At 33.3% G+C, this 17,113-nt stretch overlaps 1 protein-coding gene across 4 annotated transcripts in view; it reads left to right on the plus strand.

The window, feature by feature from the left end:
- CRISPLD1 (cysteine rich secretory protein LCCL domain containing 1) overlaps window positions 1-16,492 on the plus strand; it is a 38,587-nt gene extending 22,095 nt beyond the window's left edge. For 2 of the 4 annotated variants that reach the window (XM_042869861.1, XM_042869864.1), the window contains 11 exons: window positions 850-965; window positions 1,560-1,660; window positions 2,747-2,926; window positions 3,020-3,080; window positions 3,233-3,299; window positions 3,913-4,043; window positions 6,848-6,891; window positions 6,982-7,054; window positions 8,912-8,987; window positions 13,082-13,212; window positions 14,932-16,492. In XM_042869861.1, the coding sequence (XP_042725795.1) occupies window positions 850-965; window positions 1,560-1,660; window positions 2,747-2,926; window positions 3,020-3,080; window positions 3,233-3,299; window positions 3,913-4,043; window positions 6,848-6,891; window positions 6,982-7,054; window positions 8,912-8,987; window positions 13,082-13,212; window positions 14,932-14,983 (1,032 nt within the window). In that variant the 3' untranslated portion in view covers window positions 14,984-16,492. Of the gene's footprint in view, window positions 1-849; window positions 966-1,559; window positions 1,661-2,746; window positions 2,927-3,019; window positions 3,081-3,232; window positions 3,300-3,912; window positions 4,044-6,847; window positions 6,892-6,981; window positions 7,055-7,508; window positions 7,568-8,911; window positions 8,991-13,081; window positions 13,213-14,931 lie in introns of those variants that run through there. The other 2 variants (XM_042869863.1, XM_042869862.1) reach the window with 2 other exon arrangements.
- Window positions 16,493-17,113: the final 621 nt, after the last annotated feature.

Genomic DNA, 17,113 nt, shown 5'->3' on the forward strand with positions numbered 1-17,113 from the left:
TGCTTACAATTTCTTTAAAAGTGACTGTTATTACACTTCCCTGCCACAAGCATGACCTATAATATAAATATATACTTACTTATGTTACTATTTTCTTCACAGTACATATCCTTTTCAACTCCCGAAGTCCTGAAGGAACTACATAGTTAACTTCCCTTAAATTAATTACTGGATTTATTACAAGATTAGCACCTGTTGTTTTTGTCTGCTTTGAACATACCCAACTTTGTCTCTCAGATTATTTTGAGTTCTGCAATAAAAGGTGTTTCAGTAGATGTATAAAGGAGCACAGACATCGTATACTGCAATAACATGGAGGCATATTTATTTTTTATTTAAAATCTAAGACCTGGATCTTACTGAAGTATGACCTTTTTTTTTTTTTTTTAATAGTTTTATTGTTTGTCACTTTCTCTCATGAGTGACAAGTGTCCATTCTCTCAGTCTAAGCAATCTGAATCTTTCTGCATTCCTAGTTCATGCTGAGAACTCCAAAGCACAGGAACCTGAGTAGAAAACATTGAATTACAATAAGTCATCTTAGTTTCAAGGATCAGTTCTTCAGATAATGTGCTGAAAACATTTTCTGCAGTTTCAAATACATGCTTAGAACATCTATTTAAAATAAACACCATGTATGTTCTATCAATGTAAAGGTTTACTTTCTAATGAAAAAGGCCATGAGAGGCCTTTATTCAGTTTTAGCTGGGTTGCTTCAACCCATATATAACAGAACAGAATACAGCATCTCTTGTGATTTGAATTCTGTATGTTGAAGTTATGTTTTCATGTTAGCTAGCTTTAATTTCCACATGTCTTTCTCTCTCTCTTTTTTTTTTTTTTTCATAGGTTGTTTGGGCTACAAGTAGCAGAATAGGTTGTGCAATTAATTTGTGTCATAACATGAACATCTGGGGACAGATTTGGCCAAAAGCTGTCTATCTTGTATGCAATTATTCTCCTAAGTAAGTTATCTGACACCCAAAAATATCTCGAATGGGGGGAAATACTTTGTAGTAATCCAGGAAATAATCCAGAAGGAAATCAGTCTGAGTTTTATGGTTTTTTGTACTGTTACAAAGTAGAGCATTGTTCCCAGTGCAGCCTTGGCAGCACAAATACTGTTGTGATTTTCTAGAGCTTTGGTTTTCTGGCTTTCAATATTGAGTGACTTTTTTTTGTAAAACAAATATATCTCCCCATCCTGATCTTAAAGAATGTGTAACGTGAAGTTGATGTTTGAGATCACATCCCATAAGTTATTCCATTTAGGGGAGTGGAGCCTGTTCTCATGTAATTGAAGAATTTAGATTTACATTGCTAGGCCAATATAGAATACACACACACACACATTAGAGCAGCTAATGGCACTACTTCTAATATTTTTGGTGTACTTCTAAATGACTTTCAGCATGTTCAATTTACTGAAGCAATGCTATGGTCTACGTTAATATTAGATTTCATCACATATTTGTCAACATGTAGAATGATGCTTATTATTAATATATTAATTTATTATGGCATATTTTACTAACTGTTTTGTTTTGTTTTGCTTGAAGAGGTAACTGGTGGGGTCATGCTCCTTATAAGCCTGGCCGTCCTTGTTCTGCATGTCCCCCTAGTTTTGGAGGAGGTTGCAGAGAAAATCTTTGTTACAGAGGTATGTAGGATTTTAGCAGTACAGCTATAACTGGGCAAAGAAATGTAACCTTTTGCTTTATTTTTTCATTATGTCTTAAGTTAATAGAATATAATGTATTATGCATGTAGTCAAAGACATGGTGGGGGTCTGCTTTCCCATACTGAATGAGATCATATACTATGTATGGTAGATATGTGGGGCTGAGCATCATGAGAAAGAGTGGAGTGTGCTGCTGATTTAATTGTTGCATGAGAACATTTTCTTAGTTTTAGTACACAAAAATTTAGACTTTTCTGTATGTTATTCATAGGTCTTTTTGTAAATTGTAGTGAAATCTGTGCAGTGGTTTGTTTAAAGGGAAACATACTAGCTCAGTGACATAGCAATATGCCTTACTATAAGAGAAGATCAAATCAAGAATGAATTAACAATTAAATTTTCAGCTAGTGTGATTATTCGTTTTTTAGAATTGTCATAATCTTGTATATATTGCATTGAATTATAGTATGTCATGAAACAAGTGTTTCTTTTTGTTTTGCTCTTTGTATATGTACCTTAGCTGCTTCAGAAAAATACTTTTGAAATCCACTATGTATTCATATGGACCATAAAAGCCCCAAACACCTTCCTTACGGTTCTTAAGTGAAAACTTTAGGTTTAGTATTGAGTATTTCAAAATTATTTATGTTATGTGTCATATTTTCAGGTGCAATTTTTTAGAAAATCAGATTATTTAATAGCAAACTATTTTTGAATTTGGTAAAATTTTTCACCATCTATTTGAATTATTTCCTTTGACCTATTTGTTTTCTGATGGCATAAAGAAGATGGATCAAAAAAGCATTAGGGTCATTTTCATACCTCATTTGTGCTGCTTTTTCTAGAAAAAATCTACCTTTTGTCAGCATACAAAAGATAATTGAGATTATTACGAAGCTAGAGCTGTTCTCCCTTTGAAAGAATGGAAAGTTTTCCTTGTTTTTTGCTTATACTCAATAACCATTTTATGAAAACAGAATTGTGTTATGAAAACATGTTAAGAGTTTTACATTCCACAAATACATTTTGTATGAGAAATCTTTTCTCACTTGCTTTCTGAAATAGAGGGTTCAGAGAGGCCTTATTCTCCTCATGAGCCAGAAGAGGAAACCAATGAGATTGAACGGCAACGATCCAAAGCCCAAGATGCAACAGCACAAAGCCGACCAAGAACTCATTCACCTTCAGGTTCCACAGGCAGTGAGGACAGTGAGAAAAATGAAGTAATAAGCACACAGCAAATGTGTAAGGAATTTAACTGTTTTTCAAGTGGTCAACAAATTTGGAATTTGGAATATACTATCTAATTTCAGTGAAATTGCTCTTTTCTTGTTTTAGCTCAGATTGTTTCATGTGAAGTAAGGTTAAGAGATCAGTGCAAAGGAACAACTTGCAATAGGTATGGGCAATTTTACAATTGTCATTACATTACAGTTGCGTTACAGATTGTTATTATTCTGAAAGGCTATTCTTCTAAATGTATGTGAACTGGAATACTTTCCCTTTATGTAATCTCAGGTTCTAAGACCAAATTATATTTTATTTTCCTAGGTATGAATGTCCTGCTGGCTGTTTGGATAGCAAAGCCAAAGTTATTGGAAGTGTACATTATGAAATGGTAAATATTTTAGAATAAGATTTTGCACAAATGCAATGTTTAATGAAATGTATTTTTTTCTGGAATGCTAGTTAAAATTGCAGTGAGAATAGATTTTGAAGAAAACAGTTTTCAGCCTAAATAAAAGCCTATATCAAATATTTAAAATAGTACCAAACTGAGTTTGCACCTTTGCATTTACTATCCATGTGTACTTCCTCCTCTTGCACACAAACAGAATGAAAATTTTCATGCCAAAATGTTGGGGTGCAAATTTGTGAAGATGCAAATTCAGGACAAATGTGACAGTCTGTAGGCACAAATTGCTTTGGTAAGACAGATCTACATATGTAAACTAAATATCTTGCTGCATAATTTTTCATGTATAACTGAAAAATAGTATAGGAAAAAAAGAGCAAAGGTGAATGAATATATTGTAAATGAGTATATTTTATCTCTGAATAAGGCAAAGTGATTTTTTTCTTCATTTGAAATAATACCTACATAGACCACTTCAAACTTGATAGACTATCTACCAAGTTTTGAATGAAGTAATTAAAAAGCTAAATTAAACTGCAATAGAAAGTAGTATTTTTCTCTGACTTGGAATTCCTTCTCAAATTCTGTTTTTCAGCAATCCAGTATTTGTAAAGCTGCCATACATTATGGAATCCTAGACAATGAAGGTGGTTGGGTTGATGTCACAAGGCAAGGAAGAAAAAATTACTTCATCAAATCTTACAGAAATGGCATTCAATCAATTGGGTAAGCTTCCTTAAAATTAAAACACGTGGAACAGTTTTCATTTGTTTTTTTCTGTTGTTGCTGCTATTTCATACAAGATGTATAACAAGAGTAGCATTTTGCATACTTCTTTTGTCATAAAAAAATGAAAATACTGTAAAAGTTTATGTGGATATACAGGTATTGAATCAATTTTGAAACTTTAGCCAGTGTTTAATGGTGTATAGAAAAGTGACAGAATAATTAACTCATTTGTAACTGTACAGAATTACTGTAGAAAAACAGTACATACTGACACTAACATAGATTGCCTTAAAAGTTTTGGACAAAGCTGCTAATTTATTCAGTGTTAGTCCACTTACACAGAAGTGTATGACAGCTAACAAGGCAAAAATTGTCCAAGCTCGTGTTTGGAAGTGATCCTCTTGTGCTGTGCATAGAAACAATATGAACCAAGCAAAAATGCATCTCTTCTTATATTTCTGATAGTTTCATTACAGTTCAGTGACATTTTGCACAAATACTTGTTTCTATATCTGCATTGGCCAGTGATGGGATAATACTGTATGCCGTGGAAACTTCATTTGGACATGAACTACACTGTTCAGGTGCTTGTCCTGAGACTGACGTGTGACAATAAATCCGGATACTCCCTGACATGCTAAAAGTAAAATGAGAAAAGTAGTATATAAAACTGAAGTATATAATGCATAATTTTCTATTGGTAGAACAGCATTAATATTAGTATATTGGAACGTAAGATACTAATAGCATCTGGAATCTACACTACATCTTAATGTATTCTGGAGAACAGTACAATACTATGTGTAGTTAGTATATGTGTGATAATACTGTACATGTAAGAATGTATGAGTAATATCAAATTGAAAGAACAAGCATTTTGCTGAATTATGTATTTGGTTTGTGTATGAACCTGGTGTAACCAATAGAAGCTGTGCTATGTCTATGTGTTGTGCTAACCAATTGCACATGGTGTGAAATCTGATGTAATTTTTCTCTTCAACAGATTTACATAATCCAGAATACAGAGAAACACTGGCCAGGTAGACTAAGTTCAGTGGCCTAGAATTAGGGCTATCTAGGTAGCAAGCACTTCAGGCATTGACATTTATCTGTTTCTTTGGTCATCAAATGGTCTGAATGCAGTTTAAATTACACCTCCTTAAAAGGATCGTACAGATAATTATTCCCTCATTAAATGTTTTGAGACAAAGAGATAAACAGATCATAAGATCACAGAATGGCTTGGATTGGAAGGGAAATCAAAATCATCTGGTTCCAACCTTCAAATCTGTATTGCTTTTGGACTCAGCTCTCCTACAAATGTAGTGGTAATTAAATTTCAGAAAATTTTCAAAGTGGAAGGAATAAATTTCCTATCACCTTGTATGTCTGTGTTTCTGCGCTATTTGAGACAAAACCATGAGTGTCATCTATAGAATGTGTTTGGCACTTATTCTCTGAGAATCAGAACACAGAAATGAGGTATTAGTTCTCAGTTTTCTTTTCTATGGACACATATAAGTTGTATCACATCTGAACATTAAAGGCTAATTTGTTTTTGGTTTTTGGTTCACATTTTAGAAAAATTATATTAGAGGCCTTATGGATTAAATACTGTTAAACGACCGATACTGTACCTTCCTTTCTACAAGTATATTTCAGGAAATTTCTGCTACTGCATGTGTGCACAGATGACATAATTCTTCATTAATGTCCTGCACTGTTTGTGACTTCACACTATAGAGTGAATTTATAAAATATTGCTATATCCAGCATTAGCATAGTAAGTCAGTCCCTAAATTGTAGTCGTTGGTATAAATAGAGAAGATTTGCCAATGTTTCACATCTAGTAAATGTCCCTTCTGTGAGGTTATGATGCAAATTCTGTATTAGTTGATTTTTCAGTTTTGTAAGACACCTGTTTACAATAAAATGACAGTACTACCTGAGCAGGATTTCTCTAGTTAACGGATGAAACCTTCAAACAAGAAGACTAGGGAGACTTTGCAGCTATCTCACTGTCTCTAGGTGGATTCTTGCATAAGCTACACATAAATTTGATGAATATTATGAAGTGAAGACAATTTCACTCATAGTGTATAATCCAAAACATAGAAAAAAAATTTCAGTTTAACATACAGCAAACTTCCCAGTTTTCTTCACTGATTTATATTCAGGCTTGCCAATACAATTTTTTTAATCTATCTGTTCTATTATCAGGGTATAGGCTAACATTTTAAACCATATGTCTACTAGTTAATCAACAATAGAATACAGTCAACTGTTCCTGTATCAGTGTTTGGCAATGCTAGGGCAACCAAAGTATGAGCTAACTTAATGAAAACAAATTGAAAGGCAGTAAAGGACCAAATATGGAACTGGTAGACTATGCAATGACATGAACTAATCCAAGCAAACAAGTGAATGATCCCTTATTGTAAATGAATGTTTCTGAAAAATTCTCAACCATAGTTTTTGTTTAATATATTTTGACAGACAAAGAGTTTGCAAAATTTGCACTTAGCACACATAGTCTCTAAGCAAACTAAGTTACTGAAAGAGTTTAACATGCATTCTTGGTTTCCAATTAGATTTACTTAGAGTACAAACTAAATGTGCCGCTCTAACAAATAGATCCACATTTGGGTAGGGTGGGTTTAATGAGTAAAAATTGACTGAGGACAATGTCTTAAGTTTATTTTTAGGTTTACGTATGAAAGTTCTCCTAACTAAAAAGACATAGAAGACTGGAAACATTAAGAGATGTTATTTACTGACTATTTCTGTTATATCTTCTTCAGAAAATACCAATCTGCTAATTCCTTCACAGTCTCTAAAGTAACAGGTTAGCATTTTTTTTTAATGAACTCATTTATTTTAAACTATGATTTTCCAAATAGCACAAACTTATTTGTTCCTATTTTACTTTTTCCAGTTCAAGCTATCACCTGTGAAACAACAGTGGAACAATTGTGCCCATTTCAAAAACCAACTTCACACTGTCCAAGGTAAAATTCTTTGAATCTTTTATTAATACAAAATGCTACATATTTTATGTCAGATACTGATTATCTATAGTTGACATTAACAAAGGTGACAGCAGTAGATGTGCTAGGCGGAAATGTTTTCCCAATATTTTAGTTTTAGGTCTAAATAAATGGTTGAGTAGCTGAAGATGATCCATCAGCTGCTTTCATAAGACGAATTTCACTTTCTCTTGTCTGTTCAGATCTTTCTTTCATCTCTTTATCAAATCTTAGTAAATCTTTTGTTAGACTAAAGACTGAAAAGGAAAATCTATTTTTCTTTTTCACTGTTTATTATTAAATCTATGCATCTTGAGCAAAACATACTTTATTTCAATGTAATTGCTTGTAAGGCAGATAAATTAAAAGGAACTGATGCAGATACTTATCACAGAAGTAATCTTTTTTTTTTTTTTTTTTTTTTTTTTTTTTTGAGTCCTGGAGGATTCAGTGAGCAAATATATTTGCAAAAATATTGAAGAATATGTTTTTAAGGTAAGGTGTAGTCTGCAGGTCAGCTAACACCTTTCAGTCAAACAGATGCTCCTTTTCTTTGAAGCCTATGTATTAGCTCATCAGTAGAAGCCAATGCCTCAATATTTTGAGGAAGGAGATCAGTAACACTTCTTAAGACCATAGATGAGTCAAAAGTAAATACGTTATAGCATGATTTACCGCAAGCTAAGCTGGAGATATCCACAGGAGTACTTTCATAGCAGTCCTAAAGCCAGAACAGGAAGCAAGTACAAAGCCAGAACTGCTAGGAAAACATCCCTTCATGTAGCACTTGGGTTCGTGGACTTGTTTGGTGTTTGGCTATGACTTCTGGCTTCTTAGCTGGAGGATGTGGAGAAGTAAGAGAAGGAGTGGAATGCGGGAATGGACACTCATACTTCTACCTTTATTATTTTTTTCGTAATCAAAAACTGAAACTACCTTAATTAAGAAGAAAATTAATATCTAGCTCAAAACAACAACAACAACAACAACAACAACAACAACAAAAACCCACACGAGAAGAACTAATTAATTCTGAAGTATCAACTTAAGGAGCTTCTCAACAGTGGTGATACACTTAGGAACCTGTATACATACTTAACACTATTCTGAAAGTGGCTGTCTATGGCATTGATCGTGCAACCTTGTTTTTCCCTCATGCTCTATCTATAAATCAGGAAGTCTTCAAATGACTCTTTGACATCTTACTTCCTTTAGAAAAAAATCTCTCTCACAGCTGCATCAGCTTATTTTGGTGACCCATCTGATAAAACTGATAATAGCATGCCCAAAGGCTGTGGCATATCAAATATTGACAAGGGCATGGATAGAAACATATCCCCTGGAATCTGCTAGAAATCTCATTACCTTCCAGAATTTTCTATTTTATCCAAGGATTTTAAGTGCTGACCCTCATTATAAGTTGCTAATTTTTCATGGCATTAGCACTGTAGCAGGCCTTCATTGAAGTATTCATCTCCTGAGAAGATATGCAGCTGTACAGTTCAGATAGGATACTGTAGAAGCAGATAATAATACACGAATGGCTTTATTACTGTACTCAAATATGTAAAATGAAAATATCATAAACTTATCCAAAGAGAAGAAGATCAGAGCTTTGAAGTATGTTTTCAAGCACTTTGTTATGAATTACAAGTTACTTTAGGAATTCTTCTCATTAGTAGTATCAAACGCTCAAAACTGTTAGCCTTCTAGCATCGGTATGGACCTTTGTGTAAGCACCACCAGGCTGATTAATACTCACTAATGTTGATACTGAATATGTTATAATAGTACTCTTTTATCATTCTTCCTAATTGTGCTTTATTTTCAATATTTCAGAGTGTATTGTCCTCACAACTGTATGCAGGCAAATCCACACTACGCTCGAGTCATCGGAACACGAATTTATTCTGATGTAAGTTCTGTGATCTACGCTGCATTAAGAAATGAAATGTAAAGTTCTGTGAAAAGCTATAATGTAAAAATAATGCTAATAGATAAATATTCAGTTTTCTTCCACATGCTAAATTTTACACTTAATATCAAAAAAAGACATACATAACAGTCTTTTCAGAAGTTCTTTGTCTTTGAATACTCAGACAATTCAATGGAAATTTTATTAAAACTCAGTGTAGACTTCCGTCATGGGACTTCTGGACCCATGTTCTCAATTTTTGATCTAAATTCCCATTGATTCATTCACTGACAATGTATACCCATTTAAATCCTTGCACTTTAGATCCTAAGGCAACCATATTTTTTGTCTGACTAACCAAAATTACTCTGAAAATAAATGTCCACGCTATTATTGTTTTGGATATTTCTTATCTTTGTAGATAGCTAAATATTTGTACAAGGATTCTGATATATTTCTATAAAGTTTCTCATATTGCATTATTTTAAGAGACTAATGTTGCATTTTCTGTCTGTTTCCTAGTCAACTTTTTTTGTTGCCATGTCTTCTGTACATCATGTTTAGTTCCCAAGTGGATAGCCAAAACTAAATGAATATTCTTTTCCATGTACATCCTTTGTCATCTCTCTATGAAGGAGCCAGGAAGTAGTGGCAGAGTTCACATTTTTATCAGTTTGCTGTATATTATAACTATTTTTTAGCTGGCATCAACAGTAGAATGGCAACTAGCTAGGTTACTTGTGTAACTTGAATCCCTATCCTGAAAACACTTTTGTACTTGCTGACAAAAGTGCTACCTGTTTGATAAGCCATTCCTGTTTAGTAAATAACATTGATTTATGCATGTGCAACCTGGTCCTTAATGTGTTTAAGAGATTAAGATTCACTGATGGTTCGTTTAGTGGAAGACAATTTTCAGTTCAAAGGTTCCAGCCAAATTTTCCCAGTGAGACAGATGAGGCTTTGTTGTGAGAGAAAGACCTGTTTCTGTTTAACTTATACAAAAGGACATCTTACACCATGTGTTTATTTTGGCTGGAAAAATCCTAGGTGGCTTTTGTTAGTATTATGGAATTATGCTTTAAAGATATTAGACATTGTTTCTCACTATTAATCTCCACTGGATAGAAATGTGTACAGCCACACTGCTTTTAGGAAAAAATGGACAGAAAAACAGGTAAGAAGCCAGTGACGGGAGTCTTTTTACCAACTTCACATGTTGCCAGAGTAGATATAATCACAGAAGCTGCTCCTCTAGGTTATTTTTACAGCAGTTTGCATAAGTAGTGGTAAGGTAAATAAATGGACAACTGATGTGGAGAATGCATTTGACCATTTCTGAGTGTCTATCTCTAGTGCGAGGTGAATAGCTGAGCAGAGACGTCCACTCCTCTCCATTTCCAGCTCAGATGTAGACAGATGCATCCTGTCTATATTTGTGCAGATGTTTCTATTGATAGTATTGTCATTATATGATTTTCTGCAGGTTTTTTGTTGTTGCTATCACTTTTTATTTTAAAGCTAAGATGATTTTAATTGAAATTTTCACTATCTAATACAATTGTGTATTTTATACACAATAACTTATGACTGAACTAGTTTCATATTAAATATTCATAGAGATTTATAGAGAATATTTATATAGAAGTGTCCTCTTTTTCAGATTTCCTTGTATTCACAGATTTGTCCATAGATACAGGGAATTCATTTATGCACTTATCATAGCAAATGTATTTCTAATTGCAGTCAAAGGTTTTCCTGGTTAATTCTAGAAAATCAATATTTTTTATGATATTCCTGCAAATTTTTTTCCCCCCCCATTTGTGGATGTATGTATGTATTCATATATGCACGTGACTATTTATTTGCACTACTGCTTAGGCCACTTGCATTCTGTAGATGTAGAAGAATTTGCTTGCATAAATATTCATTAGAGACAAGTAATTAACAGATGTCACTTCAAAAATATGCCTTTAGAGAACAATTTTGGTAGTATCGATTGGAAACTATTTAATCACTTCCTTTTCTATCTTCAGTTTGATCATATACTCATTCTTAAATTCCCAGTGTTTTACCAGTACTCCTTTTTCCCTTGTTCCTGAAAGGGATTTTTCTTTAATTTGTCAGTAGCACCACACACAACTTTTATCTTTTTATTTTCCCACCTCTTTTAGCCTTGACATTGCAATGACTATCCCTAACATAACTAAAGGAAAACCATCCATTATTTCATCCTGTTCTTCCAGTCTGCCAAATATTGTCACTTTGTGACAGACGAATTACAACTGCAGTTGATATAGTCAATGCCTATAAACTTATTTGTGGATGGAGTTTTCACCTAATACTAATCCCTTTGTGTTCTATACCCTCTACTTTTCATACCTTCCATTTGTTTCTCTTATCTTGAGGTAGATATCCCCCTGTATATCAGATATCATACAGTAGCAATCTGATATATAGCTACTACCATAATATGCATATATAAAGGATGTTGTAACCCTAAAACTAAAGTGACTACTTCTGTTCAGGATATAATGAAAGTCTGGTGGATTTGGGAAGGGAAAAAGTATGAAGGAGTGCATAAATTGCATCACTTCTGACATGCTCAAAAACGCAGCCAGCACTATGGAGAGAAAAACTTTAAACATCTAAACATGCTAAAGCTTCTTTACATGAACAGTTTCAAATTGTTACTTTAAAAAATATTGTAACATCAAAAGACAAACTAGTTAACATTGAAGCTAGCAGCATTTGTGTTTGGAATAAGAGTAGGAAAATTATTCTTATCTTAAGTTCCTGATTTTATACAGCACTGAGATTACAAAATATCTACAGGAACAGATATAAATTATTCCAGTTACATCTGGAAGAAGTGCAGCTCTTGTTTGAACAGTGGTCTGTGTGACCAGCTATTAATTTATATTGGCTTCAAATTTAAGATTGATTGAGGAGAGACCTTTTGCTGTGAAATTTTTGTTTTTCCACAAAATAGTGTGGTTTTCAATGGAGATTCATTGTAACTGGAACTATGCTTTGCAGCACTTTGTACTGAAGAATACTGGGACCTTCATTCTGCACTATATAAAAAGGTTCATATTTATGGCTATTGATTTAAAATATCTTGAAAGTGATAATATCCTTGAAGGCGTAACTTGCAGGTTTAAATCAATTATTTAAGTTAGTGTTTTCAAGATTGTCACTGAACTCTCCTGTAAATATTATTTGTGCTACATAGATTCAGGATAGAAAATTCGTATGTTTCACACAGAAGAAGGTGCTGTTAACTTCACAGAGAGTTTTGCCTGCATAAAATTTGTGACAGAAAAATTCTTCTTCTGAAGCAACTGAAGAGACTTCACATCCCAACTGTATTTCCTCACTCAGAATTAAGGATCTAAAATCATTAGTCTGGCATTAATCAACTATTATATCTAAGGAATTATTTTAGATCTCTTTGTTCTATATGATGCTCATATTATAACTTTAATCTAATTAGATTTAATATTAGCCCATGCTGGACAGAAAAATTGTAACATTCCCTTGAATATGGAGCATTTCACCTCTGTTTGAGGTTATTCAGATGGAGATGGAATTGCTATCCTCTATCCCTCTTACTTTTAGGGTAGGACATCTCTTCCTAGAAACATATGACTACAGTGTGCCTTTGCTACTGTGCTGTTCCACTGTTTGGCTATGACTGGAGATTAAACAGAATCTCCTGAATTATAATAATTCATGGGACATGGGTTTGGTTCTCACTACCTCTCTGCTACTGAAATGAAGGCAGATAGATAGAGCCTATCATTGTGAAAAGCCCAAGAATTTAAACATGTTTCTTGAAATGAAATAGGCTGAAATAAATGATTTTTGGATCATGATGTGAATCCTTGCTGAAGAGACAGTGGCTGTACTCCTATAAATTGGCTTTATCTGTATGTAACTGATTTAAGGACTCCAAAGATTAATAAAATCAGTCATGCAATGAGTGTAATTATTTTACATTTCCTAAAACTTGGTTTACACATTTTTATTTTTTTCTACTTCTGAAATAATAATAAAAAAAGAATACTAAACTTCTCCTCATTCTTTCTTAGATATCCAGTATTTGCCGGGCAGCTGTACATGCTGGCGTAGTCCGCAATGAGGGTGGCTATGTTGATGTTATGCCAGTAGACAAAAGAAAGGTGTACATTGCTTCCTTCCAAAATGGCATATTTTCAGAAAGGTACAGAGCTCATTTTCTAATATTACTGTTTACCCTTCACCTTGATAAGATTATAAAGTTTTGCATTATGTCTGTTTGTACCTGGGCCACAGCTAGTAATCAATTAGGGTGATTTACAGAGCTTGGGTAAAAGCTGCTCTGATTTTGGAGAAACTGTGGTACCAGAGCTGCCTGCCTCCTCTAAGCCCATAAATCATTATTCTAAAAAGCTGCTTATGAAAAAAAAAAAAAAAATAACCCTCTTGTTTATTTTTCTGGTTATGTTGCAATAGAATATTTAATAAAAATGCCTCTGGTTTATTTGGGATTTATTAAAATTAATATCAGTGATCTATTCTTTCTGAGTTAGAGAATAGGCTGGTACTGGTAGCTAGTTGCAGGTTCATTCGCTCACTCTGAAATGGACTTTACAGGTTTATATAGTATCAAACCAATAAGCCTGGACCACGACTGATGCACAGAAACCTTTAAAGTTTTTTAGTTTCTATTTTGTAATGGTTTTACTGTTTTTATCAGTTTTTCTGAAAGACATAGATGTGTTGTGGAAGTCCTTTTAATTATACTAGTATATTAGTGAGTTATGTGATGATAACTCATGGCTGTACATTGCAAATCAAATGTAATTCCTGAAGGAGCTCTCCAAGTTCTACAGGAAGAAAAAGATATAACCTTAAGAAAAACTTCCTCAGTCCTGTAAAGCTATGAATGATTTTTACCTCTGTAAAATCTCAGAAAGTTTCTTTAAAAAACTTGCAAGTTGGAGAAAGATAAAAAAAAAAATTCTTATTTTTTTATTACAGTTGTCAGGCAGTCTTGCCCCTTTCTTTCATAAACCTCTGAGCAAACCTAGAAACTTGTAAAATATATATTTCATTTCCTTTGTGAATAATTTCATTTGCATATTCTTTCGCTTTTTCCTGATTATCCTCCAGTTCCCTCAGAAAGAATGCTTCCTCATTGTTTTCTTTTGTTCTCCTTCTAAATTCCCTCACTGGGTAGAAAAGTAGAGAAGTGTTGCAAATTTAGTCATTATTTGTACTTTACCATCTTGCTCAATGTTTTGGAGACCATTCTCATGAAATTTTTATTTTGTGAAACTGAAGAACTGTAATGAAGACCGCAATGCCAATGGAGACAACATATTTCATTACTCCCTTTTTCATGTTCTCTCCGTTTCCCCTTCTTTCTCAGATGTGCCTCAAATATGTTTTGCAAAAGGGAAAAGCATTGGACCATTAAACATGACAAGTTCTTTCAATTCTCATTACAAAAATATTTATTCTAACAAAATTTCATTGTTTTTGTTTTTGTTTCTTTTGAAGCCAGATATTAATCTCTTCAGAAGCTATCTGTACTTTAAATATATTTCCTTTGTTTTTGTAAAATATAAATTCTGTTTAGCAATACATCCGTTAAAGTATAAACAATCAATGAGCAAGTGATCTTAGATCTGTAAGTTATATCTGAATGTAGGTCTTTAAACAGTCTACGTAAGATGAATGCTTTTGCAAGTTCCCATAAGCTGTTGTTTAACATTTTGCTTCATTAGAGATTTATTCTTTAAACCAGAATCCCTGGTTTCCTTTCCAAAGGAAAATCTAGGATTACTTGAAATTCATATGTTATGAATTGTTCTTAATAAATTTATTGGGAGAGAAAAAAATCTGATTTTTTAATAATTTTTGTTACAATTTTTTTATTTTTTTTTAAATGTTTCAGTTTACAGAATCCTCCAGGAAGCAAGGCATTCAGAGTATTTGCTGTTGTTTGAATCAAGCAAGTGGACTATAAAACAGGCAAGTGAAACCATGGCACTTGGAAGAGAATACTAAAGACCATTTCTTATCATTGCTAAAATTTGTATAAAACTGTAACATTCTTGTACAGAAGATATATACTGCTTCCCACAAAAAAACCTTTAAATTACGTATAAATTTGAATGAAAAAAATCTTTAAACATGGGAGAAGAATCCATTTGAAAATTTATATTGATAAATAACAGTATTTTGAATCCTGTGTTAAATATTGCTATATTTTCTTAGCAGTTACTCCTAGACAGCTAATTCAAAACTCATAAATGTTCTGTGTTTTCTTCATCCGAAAATATTATTGTATGGTGCTTTATATATGCCACTAACAGTAACCTTAAAAATAGGGAGGCCTGAGGTTTTATTTCTAATGTACATAAAAGAAGCCATCCCAATAATTCAGTATAACAAATCATGCCTTAAAGTAAAATAAAAATATATATAACTTTTTGATGATTTACAGTAGCATTAGCCATGCAAGCAGAAATGAAGAGCTAGACAGTTTTCCATTTTCACACAAATCATAATCAAATACAATTTTTAAATAAAATAGGAAATACAGAGAAGTCCTTTAGAGAAAACATATTAGTATATTTTCCTCTAAACAAATATTTCTACAAGAGAGGACCATTCATATTTGCTATTTTTAAAATAAATTTATGAATACAATGTTTATTGAATGCTGCTAAGCTCTTTAGTTCAAGGTACTGATTCACTATGGCCCAGTTCTTCACATATATTATCTTATCGGGGCAGATTGAGAGCGAGATGTATAAAACCTTGAAGGATCTTAGTCTGAAAGTAAATTTTCATATTCAGAAGTGGAGCAACCATAAATTAAGGCATAAACCATCAGATCTGCGGTGCAGTTCTGCATAGATACGCTTTACTTTTACCACGTGACTCATTCGATTTACCTAAATTGGGTTTCAGAAAAAAACATAGAATTGTATGCGTGCATAGTTATTGGCAAGCTCGAGGGCTTAAGCTGTACATGGTATCCGCACACTATACAAAATTATGAGGGTAGATTTTAAGAAAATAGCAAGCTTATTCCTCATGACCTGGCAAATATTCCTGCAGGCCAGGAAGTATAGTGGCACGGAGCCCTGTGGCAATTGTCATTTGTTGCTTCACCATTTTTTTGAAACTCATTTATGGTGAACAGCCTTGTGCATTAATTTTACCATATTATGGTATATGGAGAACATGTAATGGTGATACTATGTTTCTTTCTATGAAAAGTGTATTGTGCTTTAAGACTGAAAAGCTGTTAAAATTTATTTTTGGTATTTTTTTGTTTCTGTTGTTGAATTTATTTCCTTTCAATTTGTAAACTGATTCATATTCTTCATACTTCAGAATATTATATTCTGCCTTCTGTTTTGCTACATGTACTACCTCATGTAGTTAGACGAGCTTTGTTAGTTTTTTTAATCTGTTTTGAATAAAAATTATTTACTTAGAATTCATTTGATGGCCTTTATTGTTCAACTGTTTCCCTCGCCTCAAGAAGAAGAATTAGCAACCACACAAAGTTTCCTTCTGCTTAACTAATTGTTGCAAGCTGTACAACCAAGTTGTACAGCCTGAAGTTTCAAAAGCTGTAGAGACAATGTAGGCACACAATTTCTATTAACTACATTGGGAGTTCTCTGAGTAAGTCTTGCAGTCATTTTTCAAGTTCTAGCCAGGGTATTCGGGAGCAGACTGTTCTGCCATTGCAAAGTGGAACTGTGCCAGAAAGCCAGTGTTATAAAAAACAATTTCATAAAACAAAAAACTGCCAGCTTTTTCCATCTCAATCCAGCCCTTTGCTCTTCTGGTAAATGCTTCCGGTGGGAAATATTCCTCATCAGCTCTAGTTGGGAAATCTGTTCAACTGATGAGGGAGACGAAATGTGGCATTGGCAGGGGAGGATGCACTGAAAGAAGCTTTATGTAGATTGCACAGTAATGTCACTAACAATTGCTCAGAAATAAAACCATAGTGCAAATAGGCTTTGACTGTGATGGGGCACCAAGTCACTCAAAGGCTTGAGACAGATTTGCACCAGCATTCTTTAAATAATAACAACAGTTAACATTATCAA

This window comes from Lagopus leucura, unplaced genomic scaffold (assembly GCF_019238085.1).
Source record: "Lagopus leucura isolate 7727_CA_CO unplaced genomic scaffold, USGS_WTPT01 Super-Scaffold_100002, whole genome shotgun sequence".
Lineage (NCBI taxonomy): Eukaryota > Metazoa > Chordata > Aves > Galliformes > Phasianidae > Lagopus > Lagopus leucura.